Source organism: Thamnophis elegans, chromosome Z (assembly GCF_009769535.1).
Source record: "Thamnophis elegans isolate rThaEle1 chromosome Z, rThaEle1.pri, whole genome shotgun sequence".
NCBI lineage: Eukaryota > Metazoa > Chordata > Lepidosauria > Squamata > Colubridae > Thamnophis > Thamnophis elegans.
Genome location: NC_045558.1, coordinates 62,607,004 through 62,627,836, shown reverse-complemented (window position 1 = coordinate 62,627,836; position 20,833 = coordinate 62,607,004). Strand labels below are relative to the sequence as shown.

At 47.5% G+C, this 20,833-nt stretch overlaps 1 protein-coding gene across 1 annotated transcript in view; it reads right to left on the bottom strand.

Annotated features, from left to right (window-relative positions):
- STAC (SH3 and cysteine rich domain) overlaps window positions 1-20,833 on the bottom strand; it is a 202,612-nt gene that overhangs the window by 91,134 nt on the left and 90,645 nt on the right. The window contains exon 6 of the mRNA XM_032235867.1: window positions 15,476-15,591. Within this exon, the coding sequence (XP_032091758.1) occupies window positions 15,476-15,591 (116 nt within the window). The remainder of the gene's footprint in view (window positions 1-15,475; window positions 15,592-20,833) is intronic.

Below are 20,833 nucleotides of genomic sequence, written 5' to 3'. Positions count from 1 at the left end.
CTCTAGTCCCTGCTCTGACCCAAACACCCTCCAGAGTCTTCTTCATCCTCCAGAGCAGTCCCATAATGGTCATCGCTGTCAGAGTCCACCAACAGCTCAGCGGGCCGCTGCTGGGCCACAACACTATCCCTCACCGCAGAGCCCTTACCCTGGGTCTGACACTCAGGGTGTGGCTTAGCTGGGAATTGTTTATGGAAATCCTGCACCAAAGCAGGTACGTGCACGGAGGTCACATCCTCCCAGGTAACATCTTCTGGCCCACGGCCTTTCCATTCCACCAGGTATTGGAACCGCTCTTTCAGCCATTGGGAATCCCAGATCCTGGCAACTTCATACTAGGCAGGCTCCTCATCGGCACGGGGTTCTGGCTGGGGATGATCGGGTTGGCGAAGAGGACAAGCTGGCTGTTCAGGAACAAGAAGAGATCGATGAAAGTCTGGATGGATTCGCATCAAACGTGGTAAAATCAGGTGATAGGCAACCGGATTGATGACTGCTTCAACAGGAAATGGGCTAAGGTAACGGTGGTCTAACTTCTTGACTGGCCGGTTTGACAGAAGATATCTAATGGACAGCCACAATTGATCACCCATGGTCAACGCCGGTGTTGCGCACCGAGACCTGTCCGTGACTTTCTTAAAGTCCTCCTTGGCTTTATCCAGATATCGCTGCACCACTTGATGGATCACCTGTAGTTCCAACAGGAAGTCCTTAGCTGCGGGGACCGGTGAGTTGATGGGTGTGAAGGGAAAGAACAGAGGATGATACCCCACATTGGCCAAGAAGGGCGTCGTCTGTGTGGATGTGTGTTGTGAGTTATTGAACGCAAACTCCCCTATTGCCAGGTAGTCCACCCAATCATTTTGCTGCTCATTCACAAAACAGCACAGGTACTTCTCCAAGATCCCCATCACTTTCTCCGTCCCTCCATCGGTTTTGGGATGGTGTGCTGAGGACAAGCAGACCTTGACATCCAAGCCCATAATCTGCACTTTCCAAAACTGGGCTGTGAATTGTGTTCCTCTGTCCAACCCGACCCTGTCAGGTAGGCCGTGCAGCCTGAAAACATGTTGGATAAACATGTGGGCAGTGGCGCGGGCTGTTGGTAATCTCCAACATGGGATAAAATGCGCCATCTTCATCAGCATGTCTACCTCCACAAACACTGTGGTAAATCCAGGAGACGGAGGCAAGTCTGTGTCAGCAATGGCTGGAGCAGCCATGGGGGGGGGGGGGCTCCCAACGCTGACTTAGCCTGCCAACACCATACACAAGATGTGACATAAGATTAATGGCTAGTAACTACTTCTCCCAAATGGTATAATTGCGCTTGAAAGAATTGAGTTTCCTCAAGTAATAAGCACAAGGGAAAAGGGTACTGCCAGATGCGTGAGCCTGAAGTAACACTGTTCCCACAGCAATATTGGATGCATCTGCCTCCACTACAAATGGATGGTGGGGGTCAGGATATTTCAAAATAGGCTCTTTCATGAAGGCCTGCTTCAAGGCCTGGAATGCATGGTGCTCAGCCCCCCACCCAGTGAAACAGAACTTTTTTCTGCAGGAGCCAAGTGAGGGGTGCAGTCAGGGAAGCAAAGCCAGGGATAAAGCTCCGATAGTAGTTGGCAAACCCGAGGAGTCACTGGACATCCATCACTCTGCTCCGGCCCTCTGGAATGATCTCCCTGTGGAGATCCGGACCCTCACCACCCTTCCGGCTTTCCGCAAAGCCACTAAGACCTGGCTGTTTCGGCAGGCCTGGGGCTGATGAGTTCCCAGCCCCACTTGAATTATTGCGACTGTTGTTGTGTTTTAATTTGCTTGTCTTTTTGTTTTTCTGTGTGTACTCCCCTTCCCCTCTGTTTGTTAGCCACCCTGAGTCCCTCGGGAATAGGGCGGCATACAAATTGAATAAACATAAACAAACTTAAACTCTCTGAGGAGGTTGCCAACTTTGCAAAGACTCCACCTTGTCCTGCTCCATTGCAATGCCTTAGGGAGAGATACGATGCCCCAGGAACTTGATCGTGGACTGCCAAAACTGGCACTTCTCCAGTTTCACATATAAGCGATTCTCATGGAGCTGTTGTAGGACCAGGCATAGGTGCTGCCGATGGCTCTCCCAAGAGGACAAGTAAATCAGGATGCCATAGAGATAAATGACAACAAACTGGTCCAAAATGTCCCGGAAGCTGTTGTTCATAAAATGTTGGAAGACAGCAGGGGCATTGGTCAGCCCAAAAGGCATGACCGTGTACTCAAAATGCTGGTACCTGGTGCCGAATGTCATCTTCCATTCATCCCCGGTTCGGATCCAAACAAGATTGTAGGCTCCATGCAGATCCAATTTGGTGAACACCTTAGCCTCTCTGAGCCGCTCCAACAATTCAGGAATAAGGGGCAGAGGATATTGATTGCCCACCGTGATAGCATTGAGTCTACAATAGTCACAACATAGTCTCAAATCTCCGGTCTTCTTTTTGACAAACAAGACAAGGGCAGACAATGGCGAAGATGAGGGTCTGATAAAACCCCGAGCTAGGTTTTTGTCCAAAAGATCCCGCAATGCAACCAACTCTGGGTCTGACATCTAATACAAATGACCCACAGGGAACGGCACGTATGGAATCAAATTGATAAGGAATCCACCTGAGATCTGGTTTTGAAATGGAAAACTGGTAGCAAAAAGGCATCCAATCCAGGAGCGACAAAGTTGCCAAAAGGGAAGCTCCCCCAAAATTTGCCAGTGGGTTGTATTTTGCCTTAACCTGAGATATTAGGAGGATTAGATATAAGGGATCAAAGGCAGCCTTTTTCTCATTATTGTATGTCTGTCTGGCATCAACTTCCCTTGGACAATCCAGGTGGTTTTTGGTCATTAAAGGGACCTCATAATATGGGACTTATAGAGCAACTAAAAACAATATTGCAGAAACAAAAGAGTCAGACAAAGATAGAATACTTCTGTTTATTTGTGAAACTTGTTAATAGTCCATTTCTGTTAGAGGAGTGTGGAGGTAGTATATATGTGTTTCTATGTTGCGTCATTTCCAAGACTTGGGAGAGGAGTAAGACATTATTATTTATTATTTTACTTAAAAAAAGGATTTGGGGGAAAATGGAGCTCATTGGCTTGTGAAAGCTTCCTAAAATAATGATAATAATGATTGGTTTGCCTGGAGAAAGTATGAAAGGAAATTTGTATGTGGATTTTTATGCAAGCAGTTTGAATGGAGGATAAAACTGTAAGTACACTGATGTGTAAATGTTTGTGTGTGTTGACTCCCTATCCCCAGACTGTGAAAGGAGTTAATTATTTTGATTCCCTTTCTTACAAAGAAACCCAGTGGTCCTCCAGTTAAACAGGAGGGCTCTGAGACTGGTCTGCCACCCCCTACTTACTAATGGGATGGAACACCCCAGACAAGGAGATCCCAGAGAATGTGGGAGGCTGAGGAACAACGTAATCAAACAGCGAGTGACTCTTGTGACATCTAGTCACATTCAAAACTAAAACCAGAGATGCAGGCTCACTCTGAGAAAATATAGTGGTAGGAGGAGAAAATAGATTCTCTCGAGTGCTAGTTTACATACCATTTTCTACTTCTGATCTTTATAACTGGAAGCAACAAAATCCCAGTTATAGGGAAGACCCAGAGAAAATGCACTGTTCTTATCGCATAGCCCCATTTGGGCAGACATTCAGATATTGATGGATGTCCTTTTAACACCAGAGAAAAAGAGACTGAGGGGGAGGGTAGTGGAGCGGCAGTTTTTTAAAAAGGAGAAGCATGAGAATGACAGCCGCTGGGAATGCCCCCCTCATGGAGCCAGAATGGGATCTGGATGATGTTGGGGAAAATATGAGGCTATAGAATTTTCAATGTTATATGGAATCCAAAAGTTCAATCCAAGAGTTCCCTAAATTAAGACTCTTGTAAAAGTATGTGAAATAAGGCAAAAGAAAGATGAGTCTTTTTCTTGAAAGGATATACCAGGACTTTAGGTAATACACTGATTTAGATCATGAAGCCTCAGATAATCAAGAAATGATAAACATGATTTTTATAGGGAAGTCAGCAGAGGATATTAGAAGAAAGTTACAGAAAGTAGAAGGAGATATGAGAAAGATATTTCAGACTTGGTTGAGATTGTTTACTGGAGAGTAAGAAGAAATGAGAAAGAAATTCAGAAGACTCGCCGAAATGCTATCTTCCTAGCAGATGCCCTTAGGCAGGAAAAGGTGGGAGAAACGGGGACAAAGTGGAAGAGGTGGCGAGGAGTGGGAGTTTAGGGAATCTGAAAGTAGTATGGGCATGAAAGGGAAAAGGTCCCCTTGGGACCTTACCAGAGTGCTATATGCAGAAAAGAAGAATTTTGGAAGAGTGGATGCCTGCCATACAAGCAGAAAAAGAAAGGTGAAGGGGCCAGGGGCAAGGAGCTGTTGCTCTCCCAACCCACCTCTGTGGAAGTCCAAACTGGGGGATCTAAACATAAGATGTTAACAGATACAGGAGCCACTAGATCTGTTTTTAACAGAGGTATTGCTCCTCGGACTACCAATGAGTTATCTTTTGTCGGGGCTTCAGGAAAGGCTATAATGTGCCTGAAACAACAAAAGCCCAAATTGCACAGCAGGAGGTGAAAATATAGGGTATGGCATCTGTACAGGACAGCAGAGATGTCAGCCTAAAGAAGCAATCTATTAAAGCCCTCTGTTAATAGAAAACAATTGGGATTCTTGGGGATGGTTGTTTTTTTTAATAGAAATTGGATTCTTAATTTTTGATTTATCATCAAGCCCCTTTATGTTAAAGGGGGGTGGGAAAATATTTGAATGGACTGGAGAATGCCAACGAGCATTCTGTCAGATCTCTAAAAGTGATACTGCTATTTAATTGGGAGGAGGGGTGCCTCGGAGTTAAATCACTAGCTGTACCTGTAACAACTGAGTTTTACAACTTTACAACTGGTTTCCTGTCACCAGAAACCTGAAGGTCCCAGCATCTCTGGAGGGATGTATATGATGGCCATGTGAGATATCTTACCTTAATGTCTAACTAGAGATAGCCATGGGAACCTGTGTTTTATTCAACTCTCAGGGCAGAAGAGTTAAGGAAACATCTTCACACTTGTGTGTTGGTCAGAATCTGCATTCAGACAAAGGAGAGGAGTCATTATCAGTTTAATCCAACTTGCATTGCCTAAAGGGTTTCAGATGCTGCTTTGCCTCTAATGATTTCCATCCTGCTTGATTAAAGATTCCTTTTGAAATAATCCATTTCAAGAGTCTTTACTTTCTTAAGTTAGGAGAGGAGCCATTACATAAAGCAGCATCTCTCTGCAAAGTGGTCAACTAGGAGAGATAACATTTTACTCTACTGAGGGGACCCTGCAAACCATGTCTGAGCATAACAGTGAACAAGGGGGAACTGATTGCTAGAGGGAGATGGAAACATCCCCCCAACCAGAGACCTGCTCCTTCTACCCTGGTGGAGAGAACAAGGTAAGCCTGGAGGACCCCAAAAAGCCCTGTTGGTCAATTGGAATCGGGATGAAAGATGGCTGGGAAGGGAGAACCAGGAGAGTCGCTCTTACTCGAGGTACTCAAGGTAGCTGAAAACCAGGGTGGAAATTGGAGTTAGAAGCCCCCTCTTGGCATGTGCGAGATCCGAATGGCTGCCAGGCTTTCTCACTCTGCAGAAAGCCTGACGAGAAAGACCCCGGAGAGCCTTCAGAACCTGCTATAATATTACCAAAAAGTCCCCCGGGGAGGACTGGAGCCCAGGGAACACGAGAGGACTGGGCATTTTGAAGATCTCGAGCGGTGAAACTCTCGGCGGCCTGGATTTACTCACGCTGCATGGAGAGGAAGATGGCGGTGGCGCGCTGCTGACAGCAGCATTTTACTTTAACCTTTGGCATTTTCAGACTCTATTCAGCCGAGCGGTGAGCCTTGGGGACCCTATAAATAGACATTACTATCTTCCATCGCCCCAGAGAGGCGGGGATCTATCGGGGCTTGGCCGGGCGGATCGGGCGGCTGGCTGTGGTTGCCGCCGCCGTAGCTCTCCTGGACTCCCCCCTCCATTTTGCTTGCCTTCCTCACCGTCGCAGCCTCTCCCCTTCGCCCTTCTGCGTGTCTGGGCATTTTTTTCTTCTGCCTGCCCACGCTGCTGCAGAGCCTTTGCCTGTTTCCCTACCCAGCACTGGCTCTCCACTGCCTTGGCCTGCGACCATCTGCTTTGGCCTTGTAACATCCATCCTCCTTCGACCGCTTGCCACCCGTCACTGCCCCTGAACATCTACTTCGGCCAGTGTCCATCTGATATAACGCTTAGGACCTCATGGTCTGCGCATTTATGGTGCATTCAGTCTGTGGAAAGGAGCGATAGAGGATGGCAGATTCAGGGGTGAGGACTTGGCGTCTTAACAACCGGCGCTCTCGCTTCTCCCCCCTCGATCTGTTCCAGCCACCGCCAGACTTTGGACCCCCAGACTTTGGACCTCTTAGAACTTTAGAAGAGGGGGAAGACAAGACATTTCCCTGCACATTATCTTCATATCCCCTATGGACCGTTATTGGTGATTGTTTTGACCTACATCTTGATCTGGAGGGTGTGGGACTGTGAAGTTACTGCTCGTTAACATCTGGCGTTTATGCCTTGTCCCCCTACATCTACAATCACCTTACACAACACGGAATTTTGGACCTTTGGCCTTGGGTGTCTTTCTGGGACTTAGAGGAAGGGAGAGGAGCAGAGCAGCTATCTTAAACAGCACTAGGTAGTGCTCCGCAAATTTTATGAATGTGGTGTGGATGGTGTGCCCGTTTGATGTCTGTACACACTTTTTAAAATTTTATTAATGCTGTATTTTCTGTGTTTTTAATTGACTTATGTGGAGACTGTATGGATGAGTGATTGTGTACGTATGTGAGGATTGGGAGTATAACCTGGTGCCTCCTCCACTGAGTGCCATTGCAGAAGTGGTAGGAGGGCCCAGGCCTATCTCCCATTCTAGAATGACTGATATAAATCGCCTGCCAGAAGGAATGGAGGCTGTGAGGGGGGAAATGAGGCCTACAGTTGCGTGGGTGGGCCGGAGCATTACGGTCATTACAGGGAGGGGCAGGTATGACGGGAACTTCAGGGCTAGCCATTACCGGGGAAGGAGGGTTCGCTACATCACAGCTATCCCCCCTTCCGGCCCTGTTAGTTCCACTCCAGGGCCAGATGGTGAGAGTGGTCAGGACCCTGGTCTCAGGCTGTTGTTGCTAAATGCCAGGTCTGTGGTTCACAAAGCTCCCCTCGTCCAGGACCTGATATTAGATGAGGGGGCAGACCTGGCATGTATTACTAAAACCTGGCTGGGCCCGGAGGGAGGAGTCCCCCTCACTGAAATGTGCCCAGAAGGGTTTCAGGTGCTTCATCAGCCGAGACCCCAGAGAAAGGGGTGGGGGAGTGGCTGTCATTGTCCGAGGGTCTTTAGTTCCTCGTAGGATCCCTGCTCCAGAGTTTGTCGGGTGTGAGTCCCTGTTGATGAAGTTGGACCTTGGGGGTCAAGTGGGATTGTTGTTAACGTACCTACCTCCCAACAGCATTGCAACAGCCCTTCCCTCGCTCCTGGAGTCAGTAGCCGAGCTGGAGGTAGAGTTCCCCAGGCTTATGGTGTTGGGGGATTTCAACCTGCCTACGCTCGGTGAACACTCTGATGGGGCGCAGGAGTTCATGGCTTCCATGACAGCCATGGACTTGACCCAAGTAATTCGGGGTTCGACTCACTCAGTGGGTCACACATTCGTATTCCTCTCAGAGCAGTGGAGGCATGATCTAGAGTTGAGGGGTATTAAGATCTTGCCCTTGTCATGGTCTGATCACTTCCTACTGAGGCTTGACTTTCGGAAACCAATCCCCCACTGTAGGGAGGAGGAACCGATTAGGTGGTTCCGCCCCAGACGCCTGATGGACCCTATGGGATTTCAGACGGCGGTTGGAGAAATACCTGACGCTCTCATCCACAGTCCGGTGGAGTTCTTAGTCGCTGCCTGGAATACAGCAGCGGCAGGGGCTCTAAACCAGATTGCGCTTTTGCGCTCCTGGAGAAGGGCGGCATACAAATAAACCAAATACAATACAATACCTCTCCGAGGTAGCGGATCCAGGAGAGCTCCTTGGTTTACCAAGGAACTCCGGGAGATGAAGCACCAAAAGAGATGCCTAGAGCACCACTGGAGGGCCAGTAAATCTAAGTCAGACCAAGCACTAATGAGAGCCTATATCAGAGCCTATCTCGTGGCAATATGGGTGGCGAAATGTGCGCATTTTGCCGCTCTTATTGCATCCGCTGAATCGTGCCCAGCCACCTTGTTTAGAATAACCCACTCCCTCTTGAAAGGGAGGGATGCGGATGACCCTTTACAAGGTAGAGCTGAGGAATTTGTTCAGTTTCTAATGGATAAAGTCGCTCGGATTCGGATAGATCTGGACTCCAATTGCACGGTACCAGCCGAGGTACCAGGGGAAGGTCTTGAGTGGAGTTTATGGAGCGAGTTTCAACTTGTCTCTCCTGAGGAAGTGGACAAGGCCATGGGAGCGGTGAGTGCCTCCACCTGTATATTGGACCCCTGCCCCTCCTGGCTGGTTTCGACCAGCAGGGAGATGACATGTGGCTGGATCCAGATGATAGTTAACACCTCTCTCCAGGAGGGAACCTTCCTGCTCCTCCTAAAGGATGCGGTGGTGAGACCCCTCCTGAAGAAACCTTCTCTGGACCCAGCCATTTTGAGCAACTATCGTCCAATCTCCAACCTGCCCTTCGTGGGGAAGGTTGTTGAGAAAGTGGTGGTTTTTCAACTCCGATGGTCCTTGGATGAAACCGACTATCTGGATTCCTTTCAGTCCAGTTTCAAGCCTGGTTACAGCACGGAAACTGTTTTGGTCGCACTGATCGATGATCTCTGGCGAGCCAGGGATAGGGGTCACTCCTCTATCCTAGTGCTACTTGACCTCTCGGCGGCCTTCGATACCATCGACCATGGTATCCTTCTGCGACAGTTACGGGAGGTGGGAGTGGGAGGCACCGTCCTACAGTGGTTCTCCTCCTACCTCTTGGACAGGTCACAGTCGGTGTTGGTTGGAGGGCAGAGATTGACCCCTAGGCCCCTCAATTATGGGGTGCCGCAGGGCTCGGTCCTGTCTCCCCTCCTATTTAACATCTACATGAAGCCCCTGGGTGAGATCATACGACGGCACGGGATTAAATACCACCAATATGTGGACGATACTCAACTGTATCTGTCCACCCCGTGCCAACTCAGTGAAGCAGTAGAAGTGATGTGCCAGTGCTTGGAGGCTGTTAGGGTCTGGATGGGAATGAACAAGCTTGCACTCAATCCCGACAAGACCGAGTGGCTATTGATGCTCCCTCCCAAAAATGGTCCAGCTATTCCATCCCTTAGCCTGGGGGTGGTGGTGAAGCCATATGCCCCTCAAAGAGGGTTCACAATTTGGGAGTCCTCCTGGATCCACAGCTGACATTAGAACATCATTTGTCGGCTGTGACCAGGGGGACCTTTGCCTGGTGCACCAATTGCGACCCTACCTGGACCAGGAGGCCCTTCGGATAGTCACTCACACCCTCGTGACTTCATGTCTGTATTACTGTAACACGCTCTACATGGGGCTGCCCTTGAAGAGTGTCCGAAGACTTCAGTTAGTCCAGAACGCAGCCGCGTGAGCGATTGTGGGTGCACCTAGGTACACCCGTGTTACACCTATCCTCCGCGAGCTCCACTGGCTGCCCATTGGTCTCCGGACACGCTTCAAGGTGGTAGTCATTACTTATAAAGCCCTTCATGGCATGGGACCTGGGTACCTGAGAGACCGTCTCCTGCCAATTACCTCCCAAAGACCGATTCGATTGCACAGACTAGGCCTTCTCCGGATCCCATCTGCCAGCCAATGTCGGCTGGTGACCCCCCAGGGGAGAGCCTTCTCTGTTGCAGCTCCAGCCCTCTGGAATGAGCTCCCCATGGAGATCTGGACCCTTAAGACCCTCCAGGCCTTCTGTAAAGCCACTAAGTGCTGGCTGCTCCAGCAGGCCTGGGGCTGTTGAAGTATCCAGCCCCACGGTAACTATGAATGTTGTTGTATTTTAAATTGTTGTTTGCCTTATTTATTCCCTTTCCCCTTTTTATTGTAAGCCACCCACAGTCCTCTGGGAGTGGGCGGCATACAAGAGTAATAAACTATAACTATAACTCTGACCAGGAGCAGCTAAATGAAGCCTCACTGAGAGAGGATCCTCTGAAGAGGCATGTAACCCAGTTGGTGATGGAAATATTGGAAAATCTCAACATTTGGGGAGCCAGACCGGCAACTGAGAAGCATTAGAAGGGCGGCAAATGGGGAGGACGCCAGGGGAACTAACTCCCCTATGGTCCCTGCTGATCAAGCTGATGGCACAGCACCAACAGCTAGGAACCCAGAAAACCCTCCCTTCAGTTGGCGCATGGGTTGGGGCCCACTCCTAACCAACCCCCAAACCTGAAGTTAGAAAGGAAAATTCCTTCCCTGGGGGTAAAATTTGATGGGAACCCAAAAAATTGGGATTATTTGTGGCACACATGCTGACCTACATGCAAGAATGTGGGTGTGATTTTCAAACCCAAGGAGCCCAAGTGTGAGTGGTTACCCTAGTCCTGGAAGGAGTCACCACCAGATGGATGGTGATTTTACATGATGCCAATGCACCAGAACTGCGGGACTTTGACCATTTCATGATGGCCCTGCAACGATGGTTTGACGACCCCCTTGCAGACCACAAAGCATGCAACCACATTAAAGTTGTGAAGCAGGGACGCCGGCCAGTGGCAGAGTATATAGAAGAATTCTGAGACCTGGCTAGTCATGTGAACTAGCCAGATGATATCCTGGTAAGCTGGTTCAAGGATGGACTGAGTGATGACCTCTACAATCCCTGTGTGGTCCGAGGTGCCCCAAACCACCTACATGAGTGGTATCTCATTGCTGAAGAGGCAGAGATTGACATGGCCAGAAATCAATACCGAGCAGGATGAATGCGGAGGAAATCCCCACCCCAATGGAAACAAGAACTTTAAACCGTAAACGACACCTTCGCCAAAATCCTGTTTCAAGTGTGGAAAAGAGGGGCACCAAGCTGCAGAATGCCATTCTCAGGCACTGGCTAAGAAGCCAGACCACCCACTGGGGGGGAAAGCCTACGAAACCTGGCCAGGACGGAAAGGAGACAGCCCTGAAGAGTAGGGAGACTGTATAATCTCCATCCCCTCCCTTCTTTGAGGAAGAAACCCCGGCTTCGCAGGAGGAGGAACCATACTCACCTGGAAGCGATCCAGAGGATGAACCACTGGTAAGAAAATCAATTAAACTGCTTACCCTTCCCCTAAGACTGTTTATCCCCAACTGGGAGAGGGGGATGAAAATCTCAGCTTTAGTGGACTCGGGGTGCACCCGCTGTTTGATCACCCCAACCCTGGTAAGGAAGTTGAGGATTAATATAAGGAAACTGAAAAGTCCCATAGCTTTTTGCCAACTGGATGGGTCAATACCAGGGCGGTGGAGCCAGCTTTATTTGCCACTAAGCCTCTACCGATAGGCATCAAACTTTCAAACTTTAATGGTATTTGTATGCTGCCCACTCCCTAGGGACTCTGGGCGGCTCACAGCAAATAAAACAACAAATAAAAACATTTAATACATTTAAAATTACAAAATTAAAATCAACACAGCATCCATTTCATCAAATGGGGCTGGAATACTCAACAGCCCCAGGCCTGCCGGAACAGCCAGGTCTTAGTCACTTTACGGAAGGCCGGGAGGGTGGTGAGGGTCCGGATCTCAGCAGGAAGCTCCTTCCACAAGGCTGATGCAGCTACAGAGAAGGCCCTCCCTCGGGGATCCCCCAACTGGCATTGTCCGGTTGACGGCACCCGGAGGAGGCCCAACCTGTGCGATCTTATTGGTCGTTGGGAGGTGAATGGCAAGAGGTGGTCTCTCAGGTAGCCAGATCCAATACCATGTAGGGCTTTAAAAGTAACAACTAGTACCTTGAAGCGAGTCCGGAGACCAATGGGAAGCCAGTGCAGCCCACAGAGGATAGGTGTAACATGGTGTACACCCACTATTACTTGCGCGGACCAGCTGTAGTCTTCAGACATTCTTCAGGGGCAGCCCCATGTACAGCGCGTTACAGTAATCCAGTCTTGAGGTGATGAGGGCATGAGTGACCATTCAAAGTGCCTCCCGGTCCAGATAGGGCCGCAACTGGTGCACCAGGCGAACCTGGGCAAAGGCCCCCCTGGTCACAGCCGACAAATGGTGTTCTAACATCAGCTGTGGGTCCAGGAGGACACCCAGATTGCGAGCTCTCTCCGAGGGGTGAATAATTTCACCCCCCAAGGCTAAGAGGTGGAATATCAGGACCGTCCTTGGGAGGCAACACTAATAGCCACTCGGTCTTATCTGGATTGAGTGCAAGCTTGTTCACTCCCATCCAGACCATGACAGCCTCCAGGCACTGGCACATCACTTCAACTGCTTCACTGAGTTGGCACGGGGCGGACAGATACAGTTGTGTATCATCTGCGTATTGATGATATTTAATCCCGTGCCGGTGTATGATCTCACCCAGTGGCTTCATGTAGATATTGAACAGGAGGGGGGACAGGACTGAACCCTGTGGCACCAACACCAACTGTGACCTGTCCGAGAGGTAGGAGGAGAACCACCATAGGACGGTGCCTCCCACTCCCACCTCCTGTAACCGTCACAGAAGGATACCATGGTCGATGGTATCGAAGGCCGCTGAGAGATCAAAAAGCACTAGTATAGAGGAATGACCTCTATCCCTGGCCCGCCAGAGATCATCGGTCAGCGCAGCCAAAGCAGTTTCGGTGCTGTAACCAGGCCTGAAACCCGAGTGAAAGAGATCCAGATAATCCGTTTCATTCAAGGTCCGTCGGAGTTGAAAGGCCACCACCTTCTCAACAACCTTCCCCATGAATGGGAGGTTGGAGACTGGATAGTTGTTCAAAATGGCTGGATCCAGGGAAGGTTTCTTGAGGCGGGGTCTCACCACCGCATCCTTTAAGGGGTGCGGGAAAGATCCCTCCTGAAGAGAGGTGTTAATAATCCCCTGGAGCCAACCACGTGTCATCTCCCTGCTGGCCGAGACCAGCCAGGAGGGACACAGATCCAGTAAACAGGTGGGGGCACTCACCGCTCCCATGGCTTTGTCCACTTTTTCAGGAGAGACAAGTTGAAACTTGCTCCATAAAATCTGATCAGGACCTTCCCCCGGCACCTCGGCTGGTACCGTCCAAGTGGAGTCCAGGTCCGTCCGAATCCGAACGATTTTATCCGACAGAAACTGGGAAAATTCCTCAGCTCTACCTTGTAGAGATTCGTCCGCATCCCTCCCTTTCAAGAGGGAGCAGGCTATCCTAAACAGAGTGGCTGGGTGCGATTCTGCGGAAACGATAAGAGCGGAAAAATGCGCACATTTTGCCACTCGTATCGCCACTAGATAAGTCCTAACAAAGGCTCTTAATTGTGTTCGGTCGAATTCAGAGTTACTGGCCCTCCATCGTCGCTCTAGGTGTCTTTTTTGGCGCTTCATCTCCCGGAGTTCCTCGGTGAACCAAGGAGCCCTCCTGGATCCACTGCCGCGGAGAGGCCGTAAAGGCTCAATCCAGTTTAGAGCCTCTGCCGCTGCTATATTCCAAGCAGTGACTAAGGACTCCACCGAACTGCGGACCAGAGATTCAGGTATCTCCCCAAGTGCCGCCTGAAATCCCGTAGGGTCCATCAGGCGCCTGGGACGGAACCAGAAGCCACAAGGAAATGCTTACATTTATAGTGGCACCTGGCATGGAATGGCCACTAGTTCTGGGTCTTGCATGGCTGGAAAAATGTAACCCCAAAATAAATTGGAAGCAAGGCACCATAAGAGTGCAGATACATGTAACTTTTGCTGAGAATCCAGACAAAGAAACTGAGGGGGCAGAGCAGCTAAAAACAGCAATGCCTGCTTACACTATGCCAACCCAGGGCATACCCAAAGGATATAAGGACTTGGCTGAAGCTTTTAGTGAAAAAGCATCTGATGAGCTTCCACCCCACTGCTCCACTGACTGTGCGATAGAAATCTTACCCAGAGCCAAACTCCCTAAACCCAAGATGTATAGCATGTCTCCAAGGGAGCTGGAAGAACTGAGGCCATTCATTGAGAAAAACCTAGCAAGAATATGCATAATATGCTGTATGCATATTCTGGGCAAATCAGAGGAATTCCACAGCTGAACTACATACATCACAAAGATAGCTACAATACCCCCTCCCCAATGGACAAATGGAAAGACTAGTGGCATTGGCTGTCAGGATGGTTGCCTGATTTCACTGGTTAAGTACCTAATAATGACCCTGGCAGGCATAGTCATTGTTCTCATAATCACCTGTTGTGCATTATAATGCAGTCTGTTTTGCCTTTCCACCTATAAGCAAACTAAGGGGTCCCCCAGTACACAGATATTGATGTTTGGTGAATCTTGGAAAATTAAATCATTTTCAGATTCAAAGGGAGGGAATGATGGGCTGGCTGCTAAAGCAAAGTCATGGCACACACCTGAAAGTAAATCAGGAAGACTGTAATTGGTGTGTGTGTGTGTGTTTCTGGCAAGAACAAAGAATGCTTATCAAGAGGAAATATGCATGTGTGAAGCCTGTAGCAATTATGGGTAGTTAGAAAGCTGATAAAAATAACAAGGATTAGACAACTTGCAGACCTCAGCCAAAAGTTAGCAATGGAGATGGTCTGCAGCAAATGAAATGTCTATTAGATAACTCCTGGAGCCAGGGCTTAGGAATGGGACAGCTATAGACCAATAGAATAAATTGTAGAATTATTGCTAAAATGTTGATTACAGGATATTTCTTATTATTTCACCTTGTCCCGCCTTCTCCTTTAGTAAAAACATATAAAGCTTTCTTAATCCTTTGTTCTTGGTTTTTGGCCTTTTGACCAGGAACCCTTTTCTTTGGAGTACTCCAATAAAAAGCAATTAGAAAACCTGCACCTCGTGTCTGGTGTCCATCATTGGCTTCAGCACCAGGCTCAGACCCGAATTGGGGACAACAGTCTTGTATACTAAACTTTTTTTAAAAGAGTTTCTTTTAACTCTTTATTTGTTCAATTTTCCCCATATTTCTACAAATCCTTTAGTTCAAAATTTTCAATACTTATTATTATTTTTTCATTCCCATTTCTTCTATCTTTATCCCTAATATTTATATTTTCTCTTTCATCTGCTTTTCTTTCCCTTCCGATATATTAAAATAGAAATGTTGATTATAAAATTGAGACAGGGACATAAAAAAAGCTCAAATCTCATTAGGAAAGTTTTTAAGGTGAGAGAAAGAAATGATATAATTACAGAATTTCTTTTGGGAGAGTCCGAGCTATTTCCAATGTTGCCGTTCTTGGTTTTCAGGGCCAATGAAGTTCCAAAGCGAAGTGTTTCATACACAGGGTCAACTTTATTGCCACAAGCTGAGGGGAGAAAAACAAAACATTGGTACATTTGAGAGATAAGGCAGGACAACTTATTTTCATAAACAATAACAAATATGCACCATGATAATACAATCCAACTGCTATGACAGCATGACAAGGTAGCAACAATGGTGCATTGGAATATCTGCAAGAAAAACACCTGCCTGCAAGCAAGAACTTGTGGAAGCATAAATTAGACAAAGTGATAGAAAGTGGTTGCTCTGAAACTTTAGAATTCAACCAGATAAGCACCTGCCACATAACTCCATAGATTTTCTTAATTGGCAATAAGAAAGACAAAAAAAGTCTGGCTAGTGGTTTTGGCAGTACCTGTAGACAGTAAAATAGAATAGAAACAATTGGAGAAGACAATAAAAGACAAAACTGATAAATAGAAATAGAGCAACTGTGGGGAAAAAAACCCAAAGATAGTACCAACAATAATTGGCACATCTCAGTAATATCCCAAATCAACTGGAACACTACTTGAAAACACTACTTGAACACGATCAGCTTTGACAAAATCACCATCAATCAATTGCAAAAGACAGTTTTACTTGGAACAGTAAAACATCCTGTGACAATACCTTCAACACCATCAAACATCCACATCTTTCTATCCCAGGTCCTTGGGAAGGACTTGTAAGTTGGATGAAAATGCCAAATCCTGTGTAAATATCTGCACAATAAACAGTAGATGTCAGCCGAAGAAGAGGATCTCATGATGTCCCACACTATGAAACATTTCCAGGAGGCTTGGGAGAGATGACGTTTTCACGAGAGCAGGTCCGAAAGAGAAGCTGATTCCCCTGATCTAGAGGAGAGACCTGCAGAAGACCTGTCTCGCCCAAGGGGGGCCTGGGGACAGACAGTGGACCTAATCAGGATGGGGAAGCCCCAGCAGCAGCTGCGAGAGCCCTTCCAAGAGGAGGAGCCCCCCCGCAGACACCAGATGGCAAAAGTTCCTCCACTTGGTGTGAAATTTGGAGGTGACCCAAAGGAGCTAGGATTTTTCCTGGTCCAGGTCTGGAATTTCATGCAACAGTTTGGAGAGGATCTCCCCAACAAAGAAGCCAAGGTAAGAGTTATTACCATGGCGTTGAAGAAGAAGATGGTGGCATGGATGGTTGCTCTGCATAACAATGACTCCCCCCTGTTAAGAGACTATAATAGGTTTATGGCCACCCTGAGAAAATGCTTTGATGACCCACTCACCGAGCAAAAGGCCAGAACCAAAATGAAAACCCTTCTCAGAGAAAGAATCCAGTGGTTGAATACATCCAAGAGTTTTGTGAACTATCTGTTTATATGCGGGACAGGTCGGAAGAAGCTTTAATGGACAGTTTTATGGATGGGCTGAACAAAGATATATACCAGAACTGTGTAAACAGCACCACCACCACCACCACCCGGTAATCTGCAATGCTGGTACGAATTGGCAGCAGATGTGGAGATCGATCTAGCCAATGATAAGTACTGTGAAGACAGTGAGAAAGAGAGAAATTCCCCTCCCGCCCCCCCCAAAGGAACTCCGAAAGGAGGAAAAAGTTGGTCTACAAGCAAGCCACTTGTTTCCTATTTGGGAAGGAGAGGCACTGGGCAGCGAATTGCCACTCCAAGATTGGACCAAAGGCCCCTGCTGAGGGGGAGAGGAAGCCAGAAAAACAACCTGGGAAACAGAAGGACACTGCTATAAAAGGGGTGGAACCGGTTGCAGAATTCCATCCCAATCTGAGGGAAGAAGAACCCTCCTCTCCATCGGGGGAAAGTGACACTGATTCCAATGACGACTGTCTGGTAAGTTCCCCATCGGGCCCCATGACCATCCCAATAGACTTAAAGTGCCTTCTACTGGCGCCCAAGCAAAAATGCTGGCCCTTTTAGACCCTGGATGCACACATTTCATTATTAGCCCAGAAGTGGTCGAAAAAATGGGCTTAAGATTGAGAACTTTGAAAGTCCCCATTGCCTTTTGCCAGCTGGATGGGTAAGTAGCTGGGGGGGGGGGCTCCTGCCCATATTGTGACTGAACCAATAGATATGTGGATGGGGGATCACCAAGAAACTTTAAATTTCATTGTTGCACCTGGGATGGATCGGCCCCTCATACTGGGCTAACCCTGGTTATGGAGATGGAACCCACACTTCAACTGGAGGAAAGGGTGGTTGAACATCCAATCAGCTAAACCCCAAGAGGGAAAGGGGAGGGTTTCCAACCTAACCTGGCGGCCCCGGTGCAGGAAAAAATTGAGGGGGAGGAGAAAATCCCAAAAGAATATCGGGACCTAAAGGACGTTTTCAGTGAAAAATCTTCTGATAAATTACCTCCCCTCACCACGTGACAGATTGCAGCATTGAAATCCTCCCAGGAGTAAACCTCCCAAACCCCAGATTTAATCGATGACCCCACGTGAAATGGAGGAATTACGGAAGTTTATTGACAAAAATTTGGAGAGGGGGTTTATAGAATCTGCTAGGCCTGTATTGTTTAGAGAAAAGAAATATGGCTCTTTTCATCTATGTGTCAACTACAAAAACCTCAACATTGTTTGCATAGAAAATGTATACCCCCTCCCACTAATGGACATATTGGCCCAATTGGGTAAAGGGAAGGTCTTCATGAAATTGGACCTAAGAGAGGCCTACTACAGAGTCAGAATCCAAAAGGGAGATGAATGGAAAACTGCTTTCAACTTTCCTTTGGGATGTTTTCAATTCAGGATACTCCCTTTTGGTCTGCAGGGGGCGCCAGCAGTTTTCATGCAATTAATAAACGAAGTTTTAAATGAACACCTGTACAAAGGTGTGATGGTCTACCTTGACAACATCCTTATCTACACGGAAACATGTGATGAACACATGACTTTAGTGTGATCAGTACTCAAGAACCTCTGGGCCACCGAACTTTATGCCAAATTGTGGGAGACGGCTACCGCATCTCCCACAATGGCATCAAGATGGACCCAGCGAAAGTCAAGGCTGTCACTGAGTGGGCACCGCCTCGCACCCGCAAACAATTACAAAGTTTTGGGGGATTTGCGAATTTTTATCGTCAATTTATTCCCTCATTCGCCAGCATTGCTCTGCCCATTACAAATCTCCTAAAATCAAAATGGGAGACCAAACCCAGACTGGTTAAGCCTTTGAATTGGACTATGGAGTGTCAAGCTGCTTTCAAAAAATTAAAGCGAGTCTTTGCAGCTGAACCTGTTTTGAAACATCCAGATATGGAGGCACTATTTATCGTTCAAGCTGATGTCAGTGATGTGGCGGTGGGGGCTGTATTACTTCAAATAAATGCTGATGGAAAATTGCAGCCGTGCTTACACCTCATGTAAGCTTACAGAGACAGAGAGGAGATGGGCTATATGGGAAAAGGAAGCTTTAGCTGTCAGATAGGCCTTGATGACCTGGCAACATTTTCTAGAAGGGGCAAAACACCCTTTTGAAGTATGGAATGATCATAAAAATTTGGAGGCATTGAAGACCCTGTGTAAGCTATCTCCTAAACAGGTGTGTTGGGCACAACACTTCAACCATTTCAACATTACCCTCAAGTACATTCCGGGGGGGGGGGACTTCATGACCGATGGTACAACAACTCTAAGCTGAATGTTGTTCACACACTCATCCCAGCAAAAAGTCTGGCTGCCCCAGTGGTTACTAGGAGCCAAGGCACAACGAATTTAGAGGTCACTATGGATCTAACATGCAAACTCAAGGAAGGCCTTGAGTCCAATGATTGGTTCAAAGAACATTCAAATGAATGCACCATGAAAGATGGACTAGCTTGGGTAGGAGCTATATTGTATGTTCCTGCTAACCTGAAACCTATTGTTCTTCAATGGGCCCACGATTCGAGAATGGCGGGCAATTTGGATTTGTAAAGATTTTGCATCTGATTAAGAGGCAATTTTGGTGGCCTTCATTGAAAAAAGACATTGAGTCCTACATTGCCAGTTGTCCTGTTTGTGCAGCTGCAAAATGACCACCGGGAAAGCCCCGGGCCTTCTCCAAAGTGTAGCCTGCCCTGAGGCCCCATGGAAGGAGATATCGATGGACTTCATTGTCGAATTGCCAGAGAGTCTAGGAAATACCGTGATTTGGGTAATCACCAATCTGTTTTCCAAACAAGTTCATTTTGTGCCCTGTTCCAAAATCCCATCAGCTAAGTTGTTAGCTAAGTTATTTATTACACATATGTATCAATTACATGGAGTACTTGAATGCATAATTTCGGATAGGGGGGTCAAATTCACCTCCCTCTTTTGAAAAGAGTTTCTGAAGTTAATTGGCTCCACTCACCATCCTCAGACTAAAGGGGCTTGTGAATGGACTAATTCTGTTCTGGAACAGTACCTCTGGTGTTTCATCAATTAACAGCAAGATAATTGGGCTGAACTGTTACCACATGCTAAGGTGACATACAATAACTCTGTGCACAGCAGTACAAGCTTGACCCCTTTTAGAGTTGTGTTTGGCCAGGACTTTATACCGATTCCTGAGTTACCTCAAGACAAACCACAAATTATGTCCCTCTCCAAGTGGAATGATCAACTTTGCCAATTTTGGCCCATGACCCGCAATGCGTTGGAGGCTGCTCACCAGGAGCACAAGAAACAGGCTGATAAAAAGAGGTTGAAGCTGAAAGAGTACAAAGTTGGGGATTGAGTGTTTTTGTCCAACAAGTTTCTGCAAACCACCCAAAAATAGAAAAAACTGGGCCCGAAGTATGTTGGTCCATTGCCTATTGTGAAAATCATAAATCCTGTTTCTGTACGATTGGAATTGCTAAAGAATCTGACATCTGTTTCACATGATCCTGTTGAAGCGAGAGCACACTTCTTCCTTTTGTCTGCCTCAACCTGTACCCCCAGCTCCTCTTCTTATTGAGGGAGAGCAGCATTTTGAAGTTAAAGAAATCTAGGACTCCAGGAAATATAGGAGTTTCAGTATCTGGTGTCCTGGAAACATTTCCCCCCCTCCCATACTGAATGGGTTGATAAATCTCATGTTAGGACTCCTAGACTTTTACAGAAGTTCTACACCAAGTACCCTGATAAGCCTTAATATTATTTGTAATGTACATATTTATGTTTTCTTTTATATTGTTGTTTCTCTTGCAGGGATGACTTCTCTTCCTGAAGGAGGCCAGATGTCAGCCTCTGTTTCGCTATTCGCTTTCAGCTGCCATTGAGATGGGGAGGGGGGGTATTTGGGAGGGGAAGATTTGGTACAG